This window comes from Symphalangus syndactylus, chromosome 9 (genome assembly GCF_028878055.3).
Source record: "Symphalangus syndactylus isolate Jambi chromosome 9, NHGRI_mSymSyn1-v2.1_pri, whole genome shotgun sequence".
Taxonomy (NCBI): domain Eukaryota; kingdom Metazoa; phylum Chordata; class Mammalia; order Primates; family Hylobatidae; genus Symphalangus; species Symphalangus syndactylus.
This window is the reverse complement of record NC_072431.2, coordinates 57,640,479-57,662,672: the sequence shown is the minus strand read 5'-3', so window position 1 is coordinate 57,662,672 and position 22,194 is coordinate 57,640,479. Positions and strand designations below refer to the sequence as shown.

General features: G+C 48.1%; 1 protein-coding gene across 1 annotated transcript in view; it reads right to left on the bottom strand.

Annotated features, from left to right (window-relative positions):
- The window catches only part of LOC129489585 (myosin-16), a 72,195-nt gene extending 51,061 nt beyond the window's left edge, over positions 1-21,134 (bottom strand). Inside the window, exons 1-11 of the mRNA XM_055292405.2 lie at positions 20,925-21,134; positions 16,478-16,621; positions 12,178-12,334; positions 10,910-10,937; positions 9,863-9,959; positions 8,749-8,841; positions 7,047-7,110; positions 6,127-6,225; positions 4,274-4,381; positions 2,483-2,617; positions 1,532-1,800 (exon numbers count right to left, since the gene is read on the bottom strand). Of these exons, the coding sequence (XP_055148380.1) occupies positions 1,532-1,800; positions 2,483-2,617; positions 4,274-4,381; positions 6,127-6,225; positions 7,047-7,110; positions 8,749-8,841; positions 9,863-9,959; positions 10,910-10,937; positions 12,178-12,334; positions 16,478-16,621; positions 20,925-21,134 (1,404 nt within the window). The remainder of the gene's footprint in view (positions 1-1,531; positions 1,801-2,482; positions 2,618-4,273; positions 4,382-6,126; positions 6,226-7,046; positions 7,111-8,748; positions 8,842-9,862; positions 9,960-10,909; positions 10,938-12,177; positions 12,335-16,477; positions 16,622-20,924) is intronic.
- Between the last annotated feature and the right edge of the window lie 1,060 nt (positions 21,135-22,194).

The window sequence follows — 22,194 nt, the reverse complement described above, 5'->3', positions numbered from 1 at the left end:
TATATAATATATATTATATATGTATATATAATATATATTATATGTATATATAATATATATTATATATGTATATATAATATATATTATATATGTATATATAATATATATTATATATGTATATATAATATATGTGTATATGTGTATATATTATATTATATATATGTATATATTATATATAATATATGTATATAACATAATATATTATATAATATATATATATTTAAGAGATGAGGTCTCCAGCCTGGCCATCATGGTAAAACCCCGTCTCTACTAAAAATACAAAATTAGCCAAGCGTGGTGGCGCATGCCTGTAATCCCAGCTACTTGGGAGGCTGAGGCAGGACAATCACTTGAACCCTGGAGGCGGAGGTTGCAGTGGGCTGAGATGGCACCATTGTACTCCAGCCTGGGCAAAAAGTGTGAAACTCTGTCTCAAAAAATAAATAAATAAATAAAAATAAAAAAAGATGAGGTCTCACCCTGTTGCCCAGGCTGGTCTCAAACTCCTGGGCTCAAGTGATCCTCCCACCTTTGCCTCCCAAAGTGCTGGGATTACAGGCGTGAGCCACTGCTCGCGGCCCCAGCCTGAATAGAAATCATTGAAGAAATAAGCATTTTCTTTCCAGGGATGGAAATCACTCGAAATGCTCTATGGATCTGACCCCCGTATGCCTGAGGGCAGTTTGTCTCTTTCTCTGTAATTTTTCTCCTCCTCATCTGTAAAATGAAGGAGTTTAAGGGGTGATATGGTTTGGCTGTATGTCCCCACCCAAATCTCATCTCGAATTGTAATCCCCACATTGGATCATAGGGTCAGATTTCCATCATGCTGTTCTCATGATAGCAAGGGAGTTCTCATGAGATCTGATGGTTTAAAAGTATTTGGCACCTCCCCCCTTTCTCTCTGTCTCCTGCCACCATGTAAGATGTGCCTGCTTCCCCTTTGCTTTTCACCATGATTGTAAGTTTCCTGAGGCCTCCCCAGCCATGCAGAACTGTCAGTCAATTAAGCCTCTTTTCTTTATAAATTACCCAGTCCCAGGTAGTTTTTTATAGCAGTTTGAAAATGGACTAATACAAGGAGTTTACAAGCTTTTTTTTTTTTTTTTAGTGGTGAGCTGATAAATCAGCTCTTCTTAAAACCAAACCCCTGAATTATAGTGTTTGCCAATGTCCATGGTGTAAATATTCAAGCCATGGCTAATTTCAAGCTATCAACGTGATGTCAACTGGCTCACAAAATTCCTGAAAATTTCACAATCAGCTCTTGTTAGCCAGTACAGGCTGGCTTCAGCACACCACTCATCCCATCCTTAAAGTTCACACCATTCTTTATGACTTGGCACCATACAAATGAAGCTGAAAATTTCTGGAGTCCAAAAGTCAGAGATCCAGTGGCAAACCGAGATTGGTCTGCCCCAGGTCCAAGGTGAGAAACGAGAGAACTTTATAACTTATATAAGCAAAAAAGTAGCTTATATAAGGAGGACAGCCACCCCAAAGCAAAAACCAAATGCAAGGCCAGGCACACCTCAAAGATCTCAAAGCCAGCGATGTCCAGCACTCCAATGAAGAACTGCCTCTGCATCTTGGTGTCCAAGGTCTTGTTAATCCTGACCACCAACCACTTGAACATCTTGTCATAGACAGCCTTGCCCAGAGCCCCAATGGAGTTTTGGCACTGTTCCATGTTCTGGCCTTTTTGCACAAACTCATTGCCGACTTTGACCCGGGGCCTGGTGATGCCCTTCTGCAGTTCACCAGAGTTGAGACCCATGAGGTGGGCGACTTTGTCAGCCACTGAGTAGAGACGGAAAAAGCAAGTGAGTGCAAGGAAGATGTCATGCCCAGGAGAAACCTGGCAACATTTATTGTGGTTCATGGAGGGGGTGAAAGGGAGGGTGGAGGAGATCCCATTTTGCCAATGAGAAAACAAATATGTGGTAGTTTCTACACTTGATCAAGATCAGGTGGCAGCCGGGCACAGTGGCTCATGCCTGTGATTCCAGCACTTTGGGAGGTTAAGGTAGGAGGATCACTTGAGGCCAGGAGTTTTGAGACCAGCCTGGGCAACATAGCAAGACCCTGTTTCTACAAAAAGTTAAAAAATTAGCCAGGCGTGGTGGCGTGCACTGTAGTCCCAGCTACTGAGGAGGTTTGAGGCAGGAGGATCATTTGAGCCTACAAGGTTGAGGCTGCAGTGAGCCATGATTGCGTGACTGCACCACTGCGCTCCCACCTAGGCAACAAACCAAGACCCTGTCTCAAAAAATAAATACAAATGAAAACAACAACGACAACAAAAAACCAAAATTATGTCTTGACTCAGTTGTGCCTTTCTGAAAATATCAATGTCTCAACATGCATGGTTTGCAGCCGCATAGAGCTGGCATGTCCCTGAAATGGTCACAAAGCCCTGGAAAGCAGGGAACTCCCCGCACTGGCCACCTTGTCCCCGAGCAGCCCCAGCCCCAGCACCCACCCTCAGTGGTGTCCACTTCAGCTTGCTCCTCTCTGGGCTTCTGCTTGAACTTCATGTTCCCAAAGTGCATGATACCTCCCGTCAGCTTATACACGGCCGTCTTCTCCTCGGCGCTGAAGCCCAGCACGTCAAAGGCTTCCTGCAAAGCAACAGAGAGACAAAGTCATGTGACTCCTGGCCTCTCATTCCACATAGTGGAGGCCATGGGACGGCCACAGTGGGGCCACACCAAAGGGCCACTGCGGCAGGGCATGGACGCTGGAGTTAGACACCCCCTGAACAGGGAGAGTTCTGTTTTCCTCCAAGGGGCCCAGATCAGATGTTCTGCAATATAGTCATTTTATTGATTTACAGTAACCTCTCTGGCTTCTGTTTCGTCATCTGCAAAATGATGATGATAAGGGTAGATCAGAATGATGTGACAATGTTTAGTCCAGTGCTTGGCACATAGTAAGTGCTCAAGAAAGGGAGGTATTATTATTGTTATTTTATTTTATTTTTTGAGATAGGGTCTTACTTTTTTGCCCAGGGTAGAGTGCAGTGGCACGATCATGGCTCACTGCAGCCTAGAACTCCTGGGCTCAAGTGATCCTCCCACTTTAGCCTCCCAAGTATCTGGGATAACAGGTGCGTGCCACCACACCTGGCTAATTTTGTTTATTTTATCTATCTATCTATCTATCTATCTATCTATCTATCTATCTATCTATCTATCTATAGACGGAGTCCTCCCTCTGTCGCCCAGGCTGGAGTGCAGTGGCACAATCTCCACTGACTGCAACCTCCACCTCTTGGGTTCAAGTGATTCTCCTTCCTCAGCCTCCCGAGTAGCTGAGATTACAGGCATGCGCCACCATGCCTGGCTAATTTTTTGTATTTTTAGTACAGACGGGGTTTCACCATGTTGGTCAGGCTGGTCTTGAACTCCTGACCTCAAGTGATCCCCCTGCCTTGGCCTCCCAAAGTGCTGAGATTACAGCTGTGGGCCACCATGCCCGGCTAGTTATTTTATTTTATTTTATTTTATTTTATTTTTTGAGATAGGGTCTTACTTTGTTGACCAGGCTAGAGTGCGGTGGCTTGATCATGGCTGATTGTAGTCTAGAACTCCTGGGCTCAAGCGATCCTCCCACTTTAGCCTTCTGAGTAGCTGGTTATCATAACAGGTGCATGCCACCACACCCAAGTAATTTTTAAATTTAAATTTTTTTTTTTTTTTCAGAGACAGGATCTTAGTATGTTGCCTAGGCTGGTCTCAAACTCCAGGACTCAAGCAATTCTCCTGCCTCAGCCTTCCAAAGCACTGGGATTATAGATGTGAGCTACTGTGCCTGGCACTATTATTATTGTTAAGGCTTCATGCCAGGTACTAGGTGAGGGGAAGGCAAAGATAAATCAGGAATCGATTCTGTTGTCCAAGAGGAGAGAGAACCTAGTACACAAATAATCCTAATAGGAGTCATGAGTGCTTAGTGTCATAAGAGGAGCCAGAGAGTGTGTTGTGACAGAGTCACTTCCAGCTGGGCTGGGGAGGAGGAAAACTTGCATAGGGTTGATGGCCCCTGAAGTCCCCATGGAATTCTAGTTCAACTCTGCAAAGAGAAACTTGGCTTGCTAAAATGGGCTTGGAATAAAATGCTGATTGCAACCCCAGAAATCTCCAGGGAAGATCTGGGCAGCTGTCTGGCAGCTTTAAGTGGGCTCCTGTCCCCACTGCCACCCCAGTTCTAGTGGCCGTGCATGCAGAGTCCCAAGGCTTCTCCCCATCCTGTGCCAGCTCTGCCCGCCCACTCACGTCTGTGATCTGCAGCTCCTCCTTGTCATCCATGTTGTCCACAGTGGTGACACCTTGGCTCACCCAGTGGTATTCCTTAGGGTTGGGGACCAGCAGCAAACTCTCTGCCAAGAATAGCAAAGCAGGTTAACCCTTGGTGATATGTGGTTTTCTTCTCTGCCATCTCTAACCTCTCTTTCCTCCCTCCCTCCCTCCCTCCCTTCCTTCTTTCCTTCCTTCCTCTTTCTCTCTCTCTCTTTCTTTCAACAGGGTCTGGCTCTGTCACCCAGGCTGGAGTACGGTGGCACAATCATAGCTCACTGCAGCCTTGAACTCCTGGGCTTAAGTGATCTGCCTGCCTCAGCCTCTTGAGTGGCTGAGACCACAGGCACCACCACACCTGGCTAATTTTTGTTATTTATTTATTTAAAAAAATTTTTTGAGACAGAGTCTCGCTCTGTCACCCAGGCTGGAGTGTGGTGGCGCAATCTCGGCTCACTGCAACCTCTGCCTCCTGGGTTCAAGCAATTCTCGCACCTCAGCCTCCTAAGTAGCTGGGATTACAGGTGCCCACCACACCTAGCTAATTTTTGTATTTTTAGTAGAGATGGGGTTTCGCCATGTTGGCCAGGCTGGTTTCAGATCACTTCAGGTGATCTGCCTGCCTCAGCCTCCCAAAGTACTGGGATTACATGTGTGAGCCATTGCGCCCAGCCATTTTTTAGTTTTTTTAGAGACAGGGTCTTGCTAAGTTGCCCAGGCTGGTCTCAAACTCCTGGGCTCATGTGATCCTACTCCCTTCGCCTCCCAAAGTGCTGGGATTACAGATATGAGCCACTGCACCTGGCTGGAAATTGCATTTTTATGTGAAGTCTCCCAATTTCAAAATGCTGTTAATTTAAAAGTATACTTTGTCCAAACAAATAAAGCCCACCTGTGGGTGGGGAATGCTACTCAATGCCCTTATTTCTGGCTGGGTTAGGAGGTGTGTGTGTGTAAGACTGAGTCTTCATCCCTCCTCCCACTTTATGTCTGGGCAGGTCTGCCGTGGACAGTTGAGCATGTTGGTGCCTGCACAAGGGCATCCAGTTGAGTGGGTGAGTGTACTCCACTTTCTGAGCTGTGTGCCTGGTGTGGGCTGTGTCTGCCAAGAGGAGAGCCTGCTGGGACTGTGCATGCAAGCACTGGCAGAGCTGATCATGGTCTTGGGCTGACCCCTGTGGTGGTGTCCGAGTATCAGGCTGAGAGGCAGCAGGTTGCAGACATAAAGGGTTTAAAGCCTCACATCCCAGTTTTATATCCCAGATTTTGCAGGTACTCAAAGCTTCATCTGTGAAATGGGCCCACAGTGGTCTTCATCTGGCTACTATGAGGATGAGATGTGCAAATATAACTTTGAGAAAGTTCCCTGTAACACATTCACATGACTTTTCTTTTTTTTTTCTTCAGACAGAGTCTTGCTCTGTTGCCCAGGCTGCAGTGCAATGGAGTGATCTTGGCTCACTGCAACCTCCACCTCCCAGGTTCAACTGATTCTCCTGTGTCAGCCTCCCGAGTAGCTGGGATTACAGGCACCTGCCATCATGCCTGGCTAATTTTTTTGTATTTTTGTAGAGACAGGGTTTCACCATGTTGGCCAGGCTGGTCCTGAACTCCTGACCTCAGGTGATCCACCTGCCTCTGCCTCCCAAAGTCCTGGGGTTACAGGCGTGAGCCACCGCACCCAGCCCCATTCATATCACTTTAAACTGAAGACATTATCACAGAACCCTAGGAGTGACACAAGACTCCTTGCACATGGAAATTCTTTCCTTATGGAAAAGAAGAAAAGCAAGGTCAGGGGCAGGTGGATAGACATAAAGGTCTTTACCAACAAGTTCAGGCTTTTTGTTTGAGAGAATCTGGTAGAAGATGTGGTAGCTTCTCTCGGCTGCTTGCTGTGAGATGACACGAGATTTCTCTAAGAGATCTGAAAAAGAAGTGAAGATCCTGGTGAGTACACAGCTGTTTCCCTGGAGTTCAGGGCTCCATACAAAGCAGGAATCTCCTCTCCATAAAGCCCAGAACAGTCACCAGTGGTGAGCCCCACGCTTCGCTCTTCCCAGACACGCAGCCTCTGGGGACCTGACTGCCACAGGGGGAGTCCTGGGAACGGGGCCAGCCTCCTGGGCACCAACAGGCTGCAATCAGAAGGACCTCCCACTTGGCTTAATGCTCCTCTGTTGCTGTTTCGAAATTCCTTTATTATTATTATTTTTAGAGACAGGGTCTTGCTCCATTACCCAGGCTGGAGTGCAGTGGTGTGATTATTTATTTATCCACTTATTTTTATTTATTTGTTTTTTTGAGATGGAGTCTTGCTCTGTTGCCCAGGCTGGAGTGCAATGGAGTGATCTTGGCTCACTGCAATCTCCGCCTCCCAGGTTCAAAGCAGGAATCCTCTCTCCTTAAAGCTCACTGCAGCCTCTAACTCCTGGGCTCAAGCGATCCACTTACCTTAGTCTCCTGAGTAGCTGGGACTACAGGCATGTACCACCATGCCAGGCTAATTTTTCTCATTTTTTGTAGAGATGGGATCTTACTATGTTGCCCAGGCTGGTCTTGAACTCCTAGGCTCAAGCGACCCCCCCGCCTCGGCCTCCCAAAGTGCTAGGATTACAGGCATAAGCCACCTCGCCTGGCCTGAAATTCTTAATATTTTTTAAGAAAAGCCCTTCATTTTCATGTTGCACCAGGCCTCACAGATTATGTAGCTTCCCAGACAAACCCTCCAAGGAGGGCCTGACTTACAGCTCTCGATATCGGCTCCAGCCAGCTTCCCTGTGGTTCCAAAGTGGATTCGGATGAACTTGCCCTGAACAGGGAAGAGAGGGGAGGGATCAGGAGGGAGGTCGTCCACAGCTTTAGAGCAGTAAGTGGCCCAGAGTTGGCCAAGGGTTGCTGAGCGGGGCCTGCGGGGATGTAACCTGGCTCTATTGGAGTATCGGATTTCCCACGAAGATAGACAGAGAAAAACACACGGACAGGTCTCAGAGCTAAATCGAGGGTCTGTGGTTTGGGGCATTTGTAGGGGAGAGAAGTCCCAGCAGGAGGGCTGCTACCCTTTGGAATTCTGCATAGAGACCAGGCACCATGGGAATTTGGAGCACCTCCCATGCCTCTTTATCGGGAGCCTTCCGTCATTCTTCTCTCTGGCTTGCACGATAGAGCCATCAATAAATTCTCCCGGAAACAGGACTCTCTCTGTCTACCTCGGCTGCTCCTTGGCCTGTGTATACTCACCTCTGTTCCTCCCCTCACCCCCCTGCCAGCCCTGTTTTCCCAGGCTCTGTGCAAGCTCACTGGGCTCTGCCAATGGGAAGCCCCAGAGGAGACCCGGGAGTGAGGGAGACGAGGCCAGGGCATTGCTCCTCTCTAGTTGGCGTCTCAGGTGGTGCTGGGTGCCTCTGTGACTACAGCTCCCGCCAGACAGCTGCAGTGGTTTAAGAACCCACTAGCACCCTAGGACAGCACCTCTCTTATGTCCCTCCAGCCTGGAAGGAGGTTGCAGCTTCTCGCTGCTGTGAATTTGTCTCCCCAGGTGATCTCCCAGCCCCTCCACCATCACTGTTGCCAAGGTTCTGCATCAAAGCTGCTTGACTTAAATATTAATACTAAAGAGGGTTCTGTTTGCTGATTAGATGCTTTTTATCCCCCCTGAGATAGGGGGTCTTACTCTGTTGCCCAGGCTGGAGTGCAGTGGCATAATCTCGGCTCACTGCAACCTTGACTTCCTGGGCTCAGGTGATCCTCCCACCTTAGCCTCCTAAGTAGCTGGGACTACAGGCATGCATGGCCATGCCCGGCTAATTTTTATTGTTTATAGAGATGGGGGGTGGTCTCGCTCTGTTGCCGAGGCTGGTCTCAAACTCCTGGGCTCAAGGGATCCTCCTGCGTTGGCTTCCCAAAGTGCTGGGATTACAGGAGTGTGCCACTGTGCCCAGCCTCCTTCTTTTATGCTAATGGAGATTTTTTTTTTCTTTATTGAGAAATGTAACACTAACACTTGGGTACATCAAAGAAAACCAATTTCTGAGGGGAAAAAAATCAAAACAAAAAAAAGTTAACTCTGTCTGGGTCTCTGCAGAACCCAGAGAATGTTTTCGTACAGTTGAAAAATTCTAGATGCTTCATAATTGATCTTTTGATACAAAATGACCTGTTAAATTTGCAATTTGTAGTTCTTGGTGTTGAGGCCAATTGGACTGGCTAGGAAGAGTCTTCAAACCTTGATCTGAATTCCATGAGGGATTATTTGTCTTTTGAAGTAGTTTTTCCTCATTGCCGATTTGATTCTGATTGCTGTGCCTTCACCTTCTCTGGGAAGGGGATGTCTTCACTTGCCCCACCCCTTTCACCCTAATTTAAACCAGCCTCAATTTCTTTACCTGGAGCGGGGTCGTGACACCAGTCCCACCACCCAGGGGGCCTCTCATGCGGTCCCCACACTTACAAAGCGAGAGGAGTTGTTGTTCCTGGTGGTCTTGGCGTTCCCGAAGGCCTCCAGCACGGGGTTTGCCTGGATGACTTGATCCTCCAGAGACCCCTGAAGCAGAAAGAAACCCAAAGTCAGTCGACCAGTTGGCTGCTGCCTGGGAGCCCAGGGCTGAGGGACTGGGCTTGCAAATGACAGTGGCTCATGTGCTGGGAACCCAGGAGGAGAATGGCCTTGGGGCGGCCAGAAAATCAGGGCCAGAGGGGCTACATGTAGTAACCTGCGATGAGGGCCACTGCCTGATGGTGTCTGTCCCTCTGTGGCTCCGTGACACTGAGAGGGACACCTGGGGACATGGGCAGCCACTTGGACTTGATCCCTAGCTTCTGTTTCCTCACTTTGCTGTTGGCAGAGAGCCCCCTGAGCAAGTCTGAAATCCCTCCCTACACATCCCCGCACCCGTTTTTTGAGACAGTTTTGTTCTGTTGCCCAGGCTGGAGTGCAGTGGCACGATCTCGGCTCACTGCAGCCTCCAACTCCTGGGCTCAAGTGATCCCCCCACTTCAGCCTCCTGAGTAGCTGGGACTATAGGCACATGCCACCACTCCCAGCTAATTTTTAAAGTTTTTTGTAGAGATGGTGTCTTGCTATGTTGCCCAGGTTTGTCTTGAACTCCTGGACTCAAGCGACCCTCCCACCTCAGCCTCCCAGAGTACTGGGATTATATGCATGAGCCACCGCGCCTGGCCGCTGTCAGCCTTTTACAGCTGCCTTAGCTGGCTGCCCAGCTAAGGCTCTTTGTGCCCCTTGGGCAGCCAGGGCCTGCAGAGGCCACTTAACAGGCAGCAAACTTTCCCGTTTCTCCTCTGCCAAGAACAAGGGGCTCTGCCACCTGTCCTTCTGGAGGCAGACATGGCCTGGGGCAGCAGAGCAAGTCCTTGGGGAGGAGACCTTGATCTATAGCCACCTTCTCCCTGTGTGACCCCACCCAAGTCGCTTCTCTCTAAGCCTCAGTCTCTTCATCTGTAAAATGGCCCTAAGGTGTGAGCAGCTGTGAAGACTGAATGGCCGCCACTGTGTGTGTCACAGAAGCCTGAAGACGGGAAATATGGGCCCACCCGGTCGGCTCTACCTTCTTATCTGTGGTCTGTTTGCCACTTCCTCCAATGTTGGCAAAGTACTGGATGACCTTCTTCGTGTTCTCAGTCTTACCAGCACCAGATTCTCCGCTGTAGGTGGAAAAAAAGAGTGGACAAGAGAAGCAGGAAGAGGGGTGGTCAGCTGCAGAGAAAAGGAGCAAGACCAGCCTGGCCAACATGGTGAGACCCCGTTTCTACTAAAAATACAAAAATTAACCGGGCACAGTGGCTCATGCCTGTAATCCTAGCACTTTGGGAGGCCAAGGTGGGAGGATCACCTGAGGTCAGGAGTTCGAGACCAGCCTGGCCAACATGGTGAAGCCCCGTCTCTATTAAAAATACAAAAAGTAGCCAGGCATGGTGGCATGTGCCTGTAATCCCAGCTACTCAGGAGGCTGAGGCAGCAGAATCGCTTGAACCCAGGAGGCGGAGGCTGCACTCCAGCATGGGTGACAGAGCAAGACTCCATCTCAAAAAAAAAAAAGCACTTTTCTTTTCTTTTCTTTTCTTTTTTTTTTTTTTGAGAGAGGGTCTTGCTCTGTCATCCAGGCTGGAGTGCAGTGGTGTGATCATAGCTCACTGCAGCCTCAACCTCCTGGGCTCAAGCAATCCTCCTGCCTTAGCCTCCTGAGTAGCTGAGACTACAGGTGTGCACCACCACACCTGGCTAATTTTTTGTAGAGATGGGGTCTCACTATGTTGCCCAGGCTGGTCTCAAACTCCTGAGTTCAAGCAATCCTCCTGCCTCAGCCTCCCAAAGCCCTGGGATTACAGGTGTGAGCCACCACACCTGGCCTCAAAGGTACACATTTCTGTTCGCATTTTGCCCCCTAGCTAGGACAGACAGGCAGTTGGGGAGGTCCTGGGGACAGGGAAGCCACCCCATCAGTTTAGCATGTGCAGCCTCACCCGCCCTGAAGCCCACTCACTGCTGCAGAGTTCCAAACAAAGTCCCGCAATTAATTCTAAGGCTTAATTATATGTGTAAGACACAGATCTAATTATATGTGTATAGACTGAGAGATGGAAGAGACACTTACGTGATTAGCATAGACTGATTTTCACGATCTGTAGGGAAGAAAACAAGAAACAGGAAGGTGTAATTAGGAAACATTTAGAAACTAGGCATTCGACAATGCCCCAGCCAGTCAGCACTTCCCCAAATTCCACCCGGCTTAGATCGTGGCCTTGGCTACACTTGGAGGCCAAAATTCAGGATCCTGTGGGATCTGTGGCCACGTGCCCATCCTTGCAGTGTACACCCTTGCAGAAAGGATCAGGAATTTATCAGCCACTCTTTCTACCAGCCCGCAGTGGCCATAAAGTTACCCAGTCCTAAGCAACATAAAGAGAAATGAGGACAAAAATCACAGAGGGCTGGACAGCATGACTCATGCCTGTAATCCCAGCATTTGGGGAAGCTGAGGCTGGAGCCCAGGAGTTTAAGACCTGCCTGGGCAAGATGGTGAAACCCTGTCTCCACAAAACATTAAGAAATTAGCTGGGTATAGTGATGCATTCCTATAGTCTCAGCTACTCAGGAAGCTGAAGCAGGAGGACTGCTTGAGCCCAGAAGTTCTAGACTGCACTGAGCTAAGATTGCACCACTGCACTCCAGCCTGGGCAACAAAGACCTCGTCTCTTAAAAAAAAATCATGACTGGGCACATTGGCTCACGCCTGTAAAGCCAGCACTTTGGGAGGCCGAGATCGGTGGATCACCTGAGGTCAGGAGTTCAGGACCAGCCTGGCCAACATGATGAAACCCCATCTCTACTAATAATACAAAAATTAGCTGGGTGTGGTGGCACATGCCTGTAATCCCAGCTACTTGGGAGGCTGAAGCAGGAGAATCGCCTGAACCTGGGAGGTGGAGGTTGCAGTGAGCTATTGCACCATTGCACTCCGGCTTGGGAGACAAGAGCGAAACTCCATCTCAAAATAAAGAAAAAAATCACTTAGAGGAATCACTATAACATGCAGCAAAGATCATAGAGGTAATGGTTAAGAGTATTGAGCTCTGAACAAGTTACTTATCTACTTACCTTGGCATCCCACGGGTTTGTGAAACTTAAATGAGATAGGGTATGAGGTAGGGCTGGTGCCTAGCAAGTGCCGAGCACACTCACTGAGCCCTGGCACCTGGTAGCAGCAGCTGCTGCTCAAAATTTAGCAACGAACTTCAACTGGTAGTGCAGGGTCAGGGTTAGGATCAGGTATCACAAGGTCTTAATGCATCTGGAGCCGCAATGGCAAAGGAAGGCTTGTCTCCCGCCACCCCTGCCCCAGCAGAGCCCACCCTGACGCACCCATGAGCATGTCGTGGTAGGCATTGTCAGAGATGGAGAAGAGGTGAGGCGGCATCTCTGTGCGCTTCTTGCCCTTGTACATGTTAGCCACACGGGCCCCATAGATGGGCAGCCACTTGTAGGGGTTGACCGTCACGCAGAACAAGCCCGAGTAGGTCTGGTGGGAGGGAGGGAAGATGGTCAGCTGATTTTTCCTCCTGGCACCCTCTTCCCCCAGCGGAGTTCCCTTCAGGCCCCAGCTTATCATAGAGCAAGCTGTGAAGAAGGCAAGCTTTCTGCCAGGTGTGGTGGCTTACACCTGTAATCCCAACACTTTGGGAGGCCGAGGTGGGTGGATCACCTGAGGTCAGGAGTTGGAGACCAGCCTGACCAACATGGTGAAACCCTGTCTCTACCAAAAATATGAAACAATTAGCCGGGCGTGGTGGTGCACCCCTGTAATCCCAGCTACTTGGAAGGCTGAGGCAGGAGAATCGCTTGAACCTGGGAGGCAGAGGTTGCAGTGAGCCAAGATCGTGCCACCGTACTCCAACCTGGGCAACAGAGTGAGACTCCGTCTCAAAAACAACAAAAACAACAAAACCCAGCCTTCTGGAGGCAAAATCTTATGACTATCTGAGTCTGTATTCATTAAGCTAAATGAGGCTTCTCTTTAATATATATTTGTTTTTGTTTTCTTTTGGTTTAATTACAGACACTCCTCAGCTTAGGATGGGGTCATGTCTAGATAAACCCATCATATGTTGAAAATATCGTATTGGAAGTCGATTTATGATATTTTCAACATACGATGGGTTTGATCATAAATCGAGGAGGGCATTGAATGTGTATTGCTTTTGCCCCACCATAAAGTCGGAAATCATTAACTTGAACCATTGTCAGTTGGGGTCCATCTGTATTTGAATAGGTAACACTGTCACTGTGGTAACATATATACTGCAAAAGTCCCTCCACTTGCTCCATGCCCACCCCTACCCTCACCACAGGTAAATGCTGGACTAGTTTTTTTTACTCCCTTCCATGGTTTTTTAAATTTATATATATTTTGTGGATGGAGTCTCACTCTGTCACTCACGCTGGAGTGCAATGGTACCATCTCGGTTCACTGCAACCTCTGCCTCCCGGATTCAAGTGATTCTCCTGCCTCAGCCTCTTGAGTAGCTGAGACTACAGGTGCATACCACCATGCCCAGCTAATTTTTGTATTTTTAGTAGAGATGGGGTTTCACCATATTGGCCAGGCTGGTCACAAACTCCTGACCTCAAGGGATCCACCCACCTCGGCCTCCCAAAGTGCTGGGATCACAGGTGTGAGCCACTGCGCCCAGCCTATAGCACTGTTTTATATCTTGCTTTTGCCACTTAATATATCTGGCTTTCCTTGAGAGTCTATTGAGAGATTTCTGGGGTGATTCAAAAGCTGTGGAATCTTCACTGTGTGGATGCAGTTCCCTACTTTTGGCAGCTAGGTTTGACCACCTGTTTTTTTCTTTCTTTCTCTTTTTTTCTTTCCTTTTTCTTTTCTTTTTTTTTTTTTAGAGACAGAGCCTTGCTCTGTCTCTCAGGCTGGAGTGCAATGGTGCGATCATAGCTCACTGCAGCCTTGACCTCCTGGGCTCAAGTGATTCTTCCACCTCAACATCCCAAGTAGCTGGGACTACGGGCATGTGCCCACTAAGCCTGGATAATTAAAAAATTGTTTTTGTAGGGACGGGAGTCTTGCCGTGTTGCTCAGGCTTCTCATGAACTCCTGTTCTCAAACAATCCACCCACGTTGGCCTCCCAAAGTGCTGGGATTACAGGCATGAGAAACTGTGCCCAGCCTTGACCTACTCTTAAAAAGAGACCCCAACTTTCTTTTCACTCCAAGATTGCGGTTTTGTAAGAAATCACCCTGTTTAAAACAAAAGAACAGAAAGGCCAGGCGCAGTGGCTTACGCCTGTAATCCCAGCACTTTGGGAGGCTGAGGTGGGCGGATCACGAGGTCAGGAGTTCGAGACCAGCGTGACTACCATGGTGAAACCCTGTCTCTACTAAAAATACAAAAATTAGCTGGGTGTGGTAGCGCATGTTTGTAATCTCAGTACTCAGGAGGCTGAGGCAGGAGAATCGCTTGAACCCATGAAACGGAGGTCGCAATGAGCTGAGACTATGCCACTGCACTCCAGCCTGGGTGATAGAGCGAGACTCCATCTCAAAAAAACAAACAAACAAAAAAACCCCAGAAAAACCAATTACATCATTAAATAAATTAAGAGCAGGAAGAATAAGTGAAGACAGGAAATGGCCAAATCTATGAATCTTAAATTTCCCTTCTCCTTGCTGGACAGTCACATTGACCTCTAAAGCCTCCACCAAGTACTTGGTTTCAGTTCAACTTTAAACTCTTCCATTTTGAACCAAGTAAGAATAACTGCTCCCTATCCACCCCTCTCCCTGCCACCAGCTTCTCCATAGCATAACTTGGATATGTTGAATTTTCAAAAGGAAACTTATTAAGTACAAACTGATCCACAGGAAAAAAGGCAAAGAGACGATGAAGGAAACCCAGTGGAACAGCTGAGAGTATGACACACAATGTCTCATCCTGGGACTCCAGCCACAGAGTCACTCTTCCCCTCCAGCCTGTCTCAGCTGAGGGGTGGGGGCAGACAGCATCCTGGAAGCCAGTTACCTCCCTGCTGTGGTCAGGAGGAATTGAGAGAGAAGCAGCTGGGATCAGGGGAGCAGCCCTTGCCAGCTAGAGTTGTTGCATTAGTGGCTCTATGGAGGTGCTTTAATGTAGGAGGGGACTCCCTGCCCTGGTCTCTCAGGCTATACTCCACAAAGCCTGCAGTCCCTTGGCCCAAAGTCATGATGTGGTCACCCAGGAGGAACAAGGGCTTGTGGGCAGAGCAGCCCCAGGTAAGCCCTGGTCCTGAGCTTGACCTTTGAGCCTGCACCTTGACATTCTCAGCCCAGGCTCTAGGTTCAGCCGGGGGTGGGTGTGGCTCTTTCTAGACCTGGCGTCCAAGGATGCCCTGCTAACCTCCAGACCTAGCAAATATCTTCAAGAGCTTTTCAGAGACCTTCCAGCAACACCTGGGGCTATGGTACTGCTGGGGCCTGAATCTAGAATCACAGTAGTAGTATTAAAGGAGGATGAATCTGGGGTCCCAGAAGCCCTCTTGACTACAACCATAGACCCAGGGAAGGGGAACCTCTGGCAGCTCCTGGCCTGGGAATCAGGCTGCACCTCACCTATTCCTACCAGATAAGCCTCTTTCCTTTTAAATAAAGACATCTAGAGAGGCAAACACCAACACGTCCTTAGACAACCCACTTTGGGAGTTAAGCTATAACACCTTCAGGAAATCATTTTTCTGTCTTAAGATTTCCAAGACAGTCAGGGGACTGATTGTAACTCACTCTGGTCATCATGTCAGACAAAGTGAAACTGAACTTCTTCAAGGATGCAGTTGGTTGTCCTTCTTAAGTGCCTCAGGCTACAGTTAAATCACATTTCCTCAATGTTTGTTGGATGGATGGGTGGATGAGTGTTTTGATTAATAATTGAATGGATGGATGGATATTTGGATGTTTGGATGGGTGGATGAGTGGATGGATGGATGGATGTTTGGTTGATAGATGGATGGATGGATGTTTGGATAGGTGGATGAATGTTTGGATGTTTGGACTGATGGATAGATGTTTGGATGTATGTATGTATGGATGTTTGGATAGATGGATGAATGGATTGATGGATAGATGTTTGGATGGATGGATGGATGGGTGGGTGGATGGATGGATGGATGGATGAATGGATGTTTGGGTTGATGGATAGATGTTTGGATGGATGGGTAGATATTTGGATGGATGGATGGATGTTTGCATGGATAAATGTTTGGATGGATGAATATTTGGATGGATGGATGTTTGGATGGATGGATGGATGAATGAATGGATAGATGGATGGATGGACTTCTAATAATGGCACATGAAGTCACTAGGGGAAAAATGATGTTTTGATTTGAGAGTTTGAGGAATAGGGGAGGAACATGAGGAGGAAGATTTTCGGGTGACAGCCTCAGCAAAAGGTGTTTCAGCTGCTCGTGGAGATGGTGCCATTACTGAGATGCCAAAGGCTTTGAGTGGAAATTCTAACATGTCAGAAACGTGGTCCCTGTGCCTTTGTCTAAGTCATAATGTGTACTGGGAGCAGGGGAGGGTGGAGTAGCCACCCCCCTCCTCATCAAAAGAAGAGCAGAAGATCTGCAGCCACTCCTTCCTCCCCCCACTCACCCCATCCCCGGCACTCACATAGATCCTCATGTTGGTGTAGCGTTGGCGCAGATTGTCTAGGACACTGGCCTCATTCAGGAAGGTCATGTCTGCCATGTCGCTGGCCTGGTAGAATTTGGGTGGGTTCATCTGCTGGATATCATCCTTCTTCACAGTGAGTGTCTGGGGATGTCAAGACACAGCAGCACAGACATGAGGAAATAGTGCTGTCCCAGGCATGGGGCATCTGGCCCAGGTCACCACACACCTTCTGGAGTCCCAGAAGGAGATGGAGTGGAGCATCCAGTGGACCCAAGTCCTGGTCCCCCTGTGTGTCCTGGGATAGAGAGGCACTTCTGAGGCCAATGCAGCTTCAACTGCCTCCTCTCTGAAGCTGATATGACAGTAGCCTCCTTGGCAGGTTGCTGGGAGAATTATACGAACTTAAGTGGAATCATGTAAAAATAACTTATAAACTATGACGTTCCCTCCCTATGTTACAGAGAACCTCTGGGCTGTGCTTCTCTTCCAGCCAAATCCATCCTGATAGATGATCAGAGCTTACTCTTTGATCCCATGGACACTTTGCAGAGATGTGACTCTTGGCTCTCTGCCTTGAGAGTTAGCGGTGATTTTGAAATAGCAATGAGCTTTTCCATTTCTCTCTTTTTTTAAAAAAAAGACTAAGTGCAGTAATGAGAAGGGTGGGGGGAAGAGTGGAACAAGGATTTTGATCTGTAACTGACCATGAACAATCAACTGAGATAACTCACTACCTTCAGACCAGCCAAACTTCCATTTAAAAATTTTTAATTTAATTTAATTTTTTGAGACATAGTCTTGCTCTGTTGCCCAGGCTGGAGTACAGTGGTACAATCATAGCTCACTGCAGCTTCGATCTCTTGGGCTCAAGCCATCCTCCTGCCTCAGCCTCCTGAGTAGCTGGGACTACAGGTGCCCACCACCACGCCTGGCTAATTTTTAAATTCTTTTCTAGAGATAAGGTCCTGCTATGTTGCCCATGCTGGACTTGAACTCTTGGCCTCCAATGATCCTCCCCTCTTGGCCCCCAAAAATGTTACGGTGTGATGCACTACATGTAGCCACTGTTCCACTTGAAAAAAAGACATTCCCCTGCTCTCTCCAAGCCACCTTCAAAGATAAAATTGAAAGCAAGCAAGAAAAGAAGAAAAAAAAGAAAACAGCAAAGAGCGTTCATCAGTAGGTGTGTTCACGCCCGTGCCATGTGGGCAGATCTCTTCCCCATGCTGCACCCCAATTTCTTCATCTATAAATGAAAACTAGGTTGGGTGCAGTGGCTCACGCCTGTAATCCCAGCACTTTAGGAGGCCGAGGTGGGTGGATCACTTGAGGTCAGGAGTTCGAGACCAGCCTGGCCAAAATGGCGAAACCCCGTCTCTACTAAAAATACAAAAATTAGCTGGGCGTGGTAGCGCACACTTGTAATCCCAGCTACTTGGGAGGCTGAGGCAGAAGAATCACTTGAACCCAGGGGGCAGGGGTTGCAGTGAGCGGAGATCATGCCACTGCACTCCAGACTGGGTGACAGAGCAAGAAAAAACAAAACAAAACAAAAAAACAAAAACTAGTGCCAGCTCTTAAGAATCTCTTAAGATCTCCAGCATCTGGGATCAAAGCTGAAGACATACAATCTAGAAAACAAATATCTTTTCAGCCTTAGATGTGAGGCCTGAATCCATACTAGGATTTCTGGGACTTTTAATAATATATGAGAACAATAGGCAGATAATTTCAAATCTTGACAGTTCTGGAAAATCTACGCCCCCCTCCCTGTAATGGTTACCACACCCTTAGTAAATCAAGCTGTTTTTTGTTTGTTTTTGTTTTTTTGAGACAGTCTCACTCTGTCACTTATGCTGGAGTGCAGTGGCATGATCTCAACTCACTGCAACCTCCACCTCCTGGGTTCAAGCAATTCTCCTGCCTCAGCCTCCCATGTAGCTGGGATTAGAGGCGCAGGCCACCATACCTGACTAATTTTTGTATTTTTGGTGGAGATGGGGTTTCACCATGTTGGCCAGGCTGGTCTCAAACTCCTGACCTCAGGTGATCCGCCCCCCTCGGCCTCCCAAAGTGGTGGGATTACAGTCATGAGCCACCATGCCTGGCCTCAAGCTGGGTTTTATTCTGAATTCATTTCCAGGGGTTTCCAGATCTCTGGTCCTCGTCCACGTGCAGACACTTCGCTTTCATCAGAGGAATGGAGAACTTGGCCTGTATTTTAGGAGCCAGGGAAGCCAGCGCCACAGGCTCCATCTTTTCTGTCCCAAACCCGGCTGGCCAGCCCTGTCTGCTGCAGATACTCAAGGAAATTGTGTTGTCCTTAAATGTGCATCCAAGGATGCACCCTGGGGCTCCACTATCATCACCCATCATTTCTCATGACACTGCAGCCCTCTCCTCTCTGAAAACTGTTTCTCCTGGGAATTAAGCTTGACTTTCGTTCAAATCCATTTCCACCCAACTGTAGCCTCATCTTTTTACCACTGCTCCTCTCGAAGCCAGGCGCAGAGAAAAATACAGCTGTTGCCAGTTCTGATCACTGAGGTCTCTGGCTTCCTTTTTTTTTTTTTTGAGACAAGGTTTCTCTCTGTCACCCAGGCTGGAGTGCAGCAGTGCAATCCTAGCTCACTGCAGCCTCAACTTCCTGGGCTCAAGCGATCCTCCTGGCTCAGCCTCCTAAGTAACTGGGAGTACAGGGATGCACCACCACACCTGGCTAATTTTTTGTAGAAATGGGGCCTCGTTATGTTGCCCAGCTGGTCTCAAACACCTAGCCTCAAGCGATCTGCCTGTATCAGCCTCCCAAAGTGCTGGGTTTACAGGCTTGAGCCGCGGTGCCTGGCCTCTGACTTCTTTTAATCAAGAAATTAACCAGGAATGGACCTTGCAGGTGCTAACATATTTATTGCTGAACACTCACAGGTGCTAACATATTTATTGCTGAACACTCATTGCTCTGTGGTTTTTTTGGTTTTTTTGTTTTTTTGTTTTTGTCTTCTTTGCTCGCTTGCTTTCAATTTTATCCTTAAAGGCGGTTTGGAGGGAACAGGGTAATGTCCTTTTTCTTAAATGGAAAAGTGGCCGGGTGCGATGGCTCATGCCTCCCTCTTGGCAGCCCACCACGGAGAGATGGAATGGTGACATAGAAGGGGCATGGGCATATGAGCCAGATACAGTGGGTTTGAATCCCAGTTCATCATTTGCTATTTTTGCAACGTGCACAGGTCACCTAAAGTGCCCTTGATCCTCATTTTTCCTTCTCTGCAAAATAGGGCCAATAAATCCTACCACATAAGATTGCCGAAAGGATTAAACAAAGTGTCAAGTGCCTCACCAGGGGTCTGCCAAGAATACAAGAGACCTCTGCCCTTACCCATTTAAAATAAACCAAATTTTAAAAATTCTAATAAAAATTGTTCTTATTTTTAAAAAATAAAGATAGGGTCTCACCAAGTTGCCCAGGCCGGTCTCAAACTCCTGAGCCCAAGTAATCCTCCTGTCTCGGTCTCCCAAAGTGCTGGGATTATAGGCGTGAGCCACCACACCCAGCCTAATAAACCAAAATTTCTATCCACTCTCTCAAGTCATATCTCACAGTCAGATGTAGTGTGGGCCAGCAGAGAGAAGGGTGGGTTGGTAAACCAGCTGTCTGGGGGGAAGCATCCCTGATTTACAGCATGTTCCCATTTCCATGGTGTAAATACTTCCATCATGGCTGATGGCAAGCTACCCAAGGTTTAACAACTGGCTGTAAAATCCCTCATTGTTTAGTGTTGGGGTCCTTGCAAACCATCACAAGCCAGGCTGGATCCCTGCAATCCATGAGAAGCCAGGTTGGGTCCTTGCTAGCCATGGTAAGCCAGGTTGAGTCCCTGCAAGCCATCACAAGCCAGGTTGGGTCCTTGCAACCCGTTAAAAGCCATCAGAAGCCATCACATCCAGCACACCACCGCCATGCTCCAAGGGACCTGGAAACCACCATCTGTTCTCATGCAGCTGAAGAGGTCACCCAGTGAGCCAGGGTATTCTGTGTCCTCTCTCATGCCCCTCATGCCACCAGGGGCCATGGCACACAGTGACACTGCTGATGGTGACATGCTCACTCTCATGCTTAGAAAATAGCTTCCACTTGAGAGCTGTTTGAGACATCAAAGATAAGTAACTCTCACGATCATCCCTTACGCATGGTACTGTCTTAGAGTCTATGAAGTGCTTTCATGTGATCTGTCTCAGAATCTCTATTGTGATATAGCTCAGAGAGGGAATGCATCTTGCCCAGGGCCACACAGCTTGAGTGTAGGTGAGTCTGGATTTGACCCCAGCACATGGGACTCGGAGGCACCTGCTCTTTTTGCCACCCTGCCTTCTGGGTGGGAGCATGCCTAGAAAAGGCCTGGGTGCCTGCCACTTGGTTTCATGCTGGAAATCGTGCCCCACTCACCTGGTTGGTGACCGTCTTCACAGTGACTTGGTCACCCTGTTCAGACTGGATCTCCCCAGCGATGAAGCCTTCCTTCTCATCTTTGACCCAGCAGGACCTCTTAATGTCATAGGGCTTGTTCATGGCTTCAATCCTCTCCTTTTCGGGAGGTGCCAGGAAAGGCATAGGGTCCACATCGTCCCCACACTCCCCTTTGTACCCACCAGGCATGGCGGCTTGGTTGAGGAAGGAGCAGGAAGGAGCTGAGGGCAGGAACCAGGACTTCCCTGGGTGCTGTGGGGGGAAGCAGGGACAAGCTGCTGAGGCTGGTGGACAGGCTGCAGCCAATGTCCCGAGAAAGACAGAGGCTTGCTTCTCTCATGTCACCTTGTCTGTCTTGGTGCTATTAGGCTTTCCTAACCAAGAATAAGAAAGAAGCTAATTGTTCAGCCACTGTAGAAAGCAGTTTGGAGATTTCTCAAAGAACTTAGAACTATTATTCAACCCAGCCATACTATTCCTGGGTATATACCCAAAGGGAAAAATAAGTCATCCTACCAAAAAGACACATGCACCCGTATGTTCATTGCAGTGTTATTCACAATGGCAAAGACATGGAATCAACCTAGGTGGCCATCAGTTGTGGATTAGATAAAGAAAATGTGGTACAGGCCAGGTACAGTGGCTCACACCTATAATCCCAGCACTTTGGGAAGCCAAGGTGGAAGGACAGCTTGAGCCCAGGAGTTTGAAACCAGCCTGGGCAATATAGCAAGGCCCCATGTCTACAAAAATATTTAAAAATTAGCTGGGCATGGTGATGTGTGCCTGTAGTCCTAGCTACCCTCAGGGCTAAGGCAGGAGGATCGCTTGAGCTGGGGAGGTCAAGGCTGCAGGAAGCGGTGATTGTACCACTGCACCCCAGCTTAGGTGACAGAGTGAGATCCTGTCTTAAAAAAAAAAAGCCAAAAAACAGAAAGAAAATGTGGTACATATACACCATGGAATACTATGTAGCCATAAAAAAGAATGAAATCACATCCTTTACAGCAACATGGATGCAGCTGGAGGCCATTATTCTAAGTGAATTAACATAGAAACAGAAAACCAAATACCACATATTTTCACATATAAGTGGGAGCTAAATATTGGGTACAGACAGACATACAGATAGAAACAATAGACACTGGGTACTACTAGATGGGGGAGAGCGGGAGGGAGGCAAGGATTGAAGAATGACCTATTGATGCTCTACCCACCACCTGTGTGATGGGATCATTTGGATCCCAAA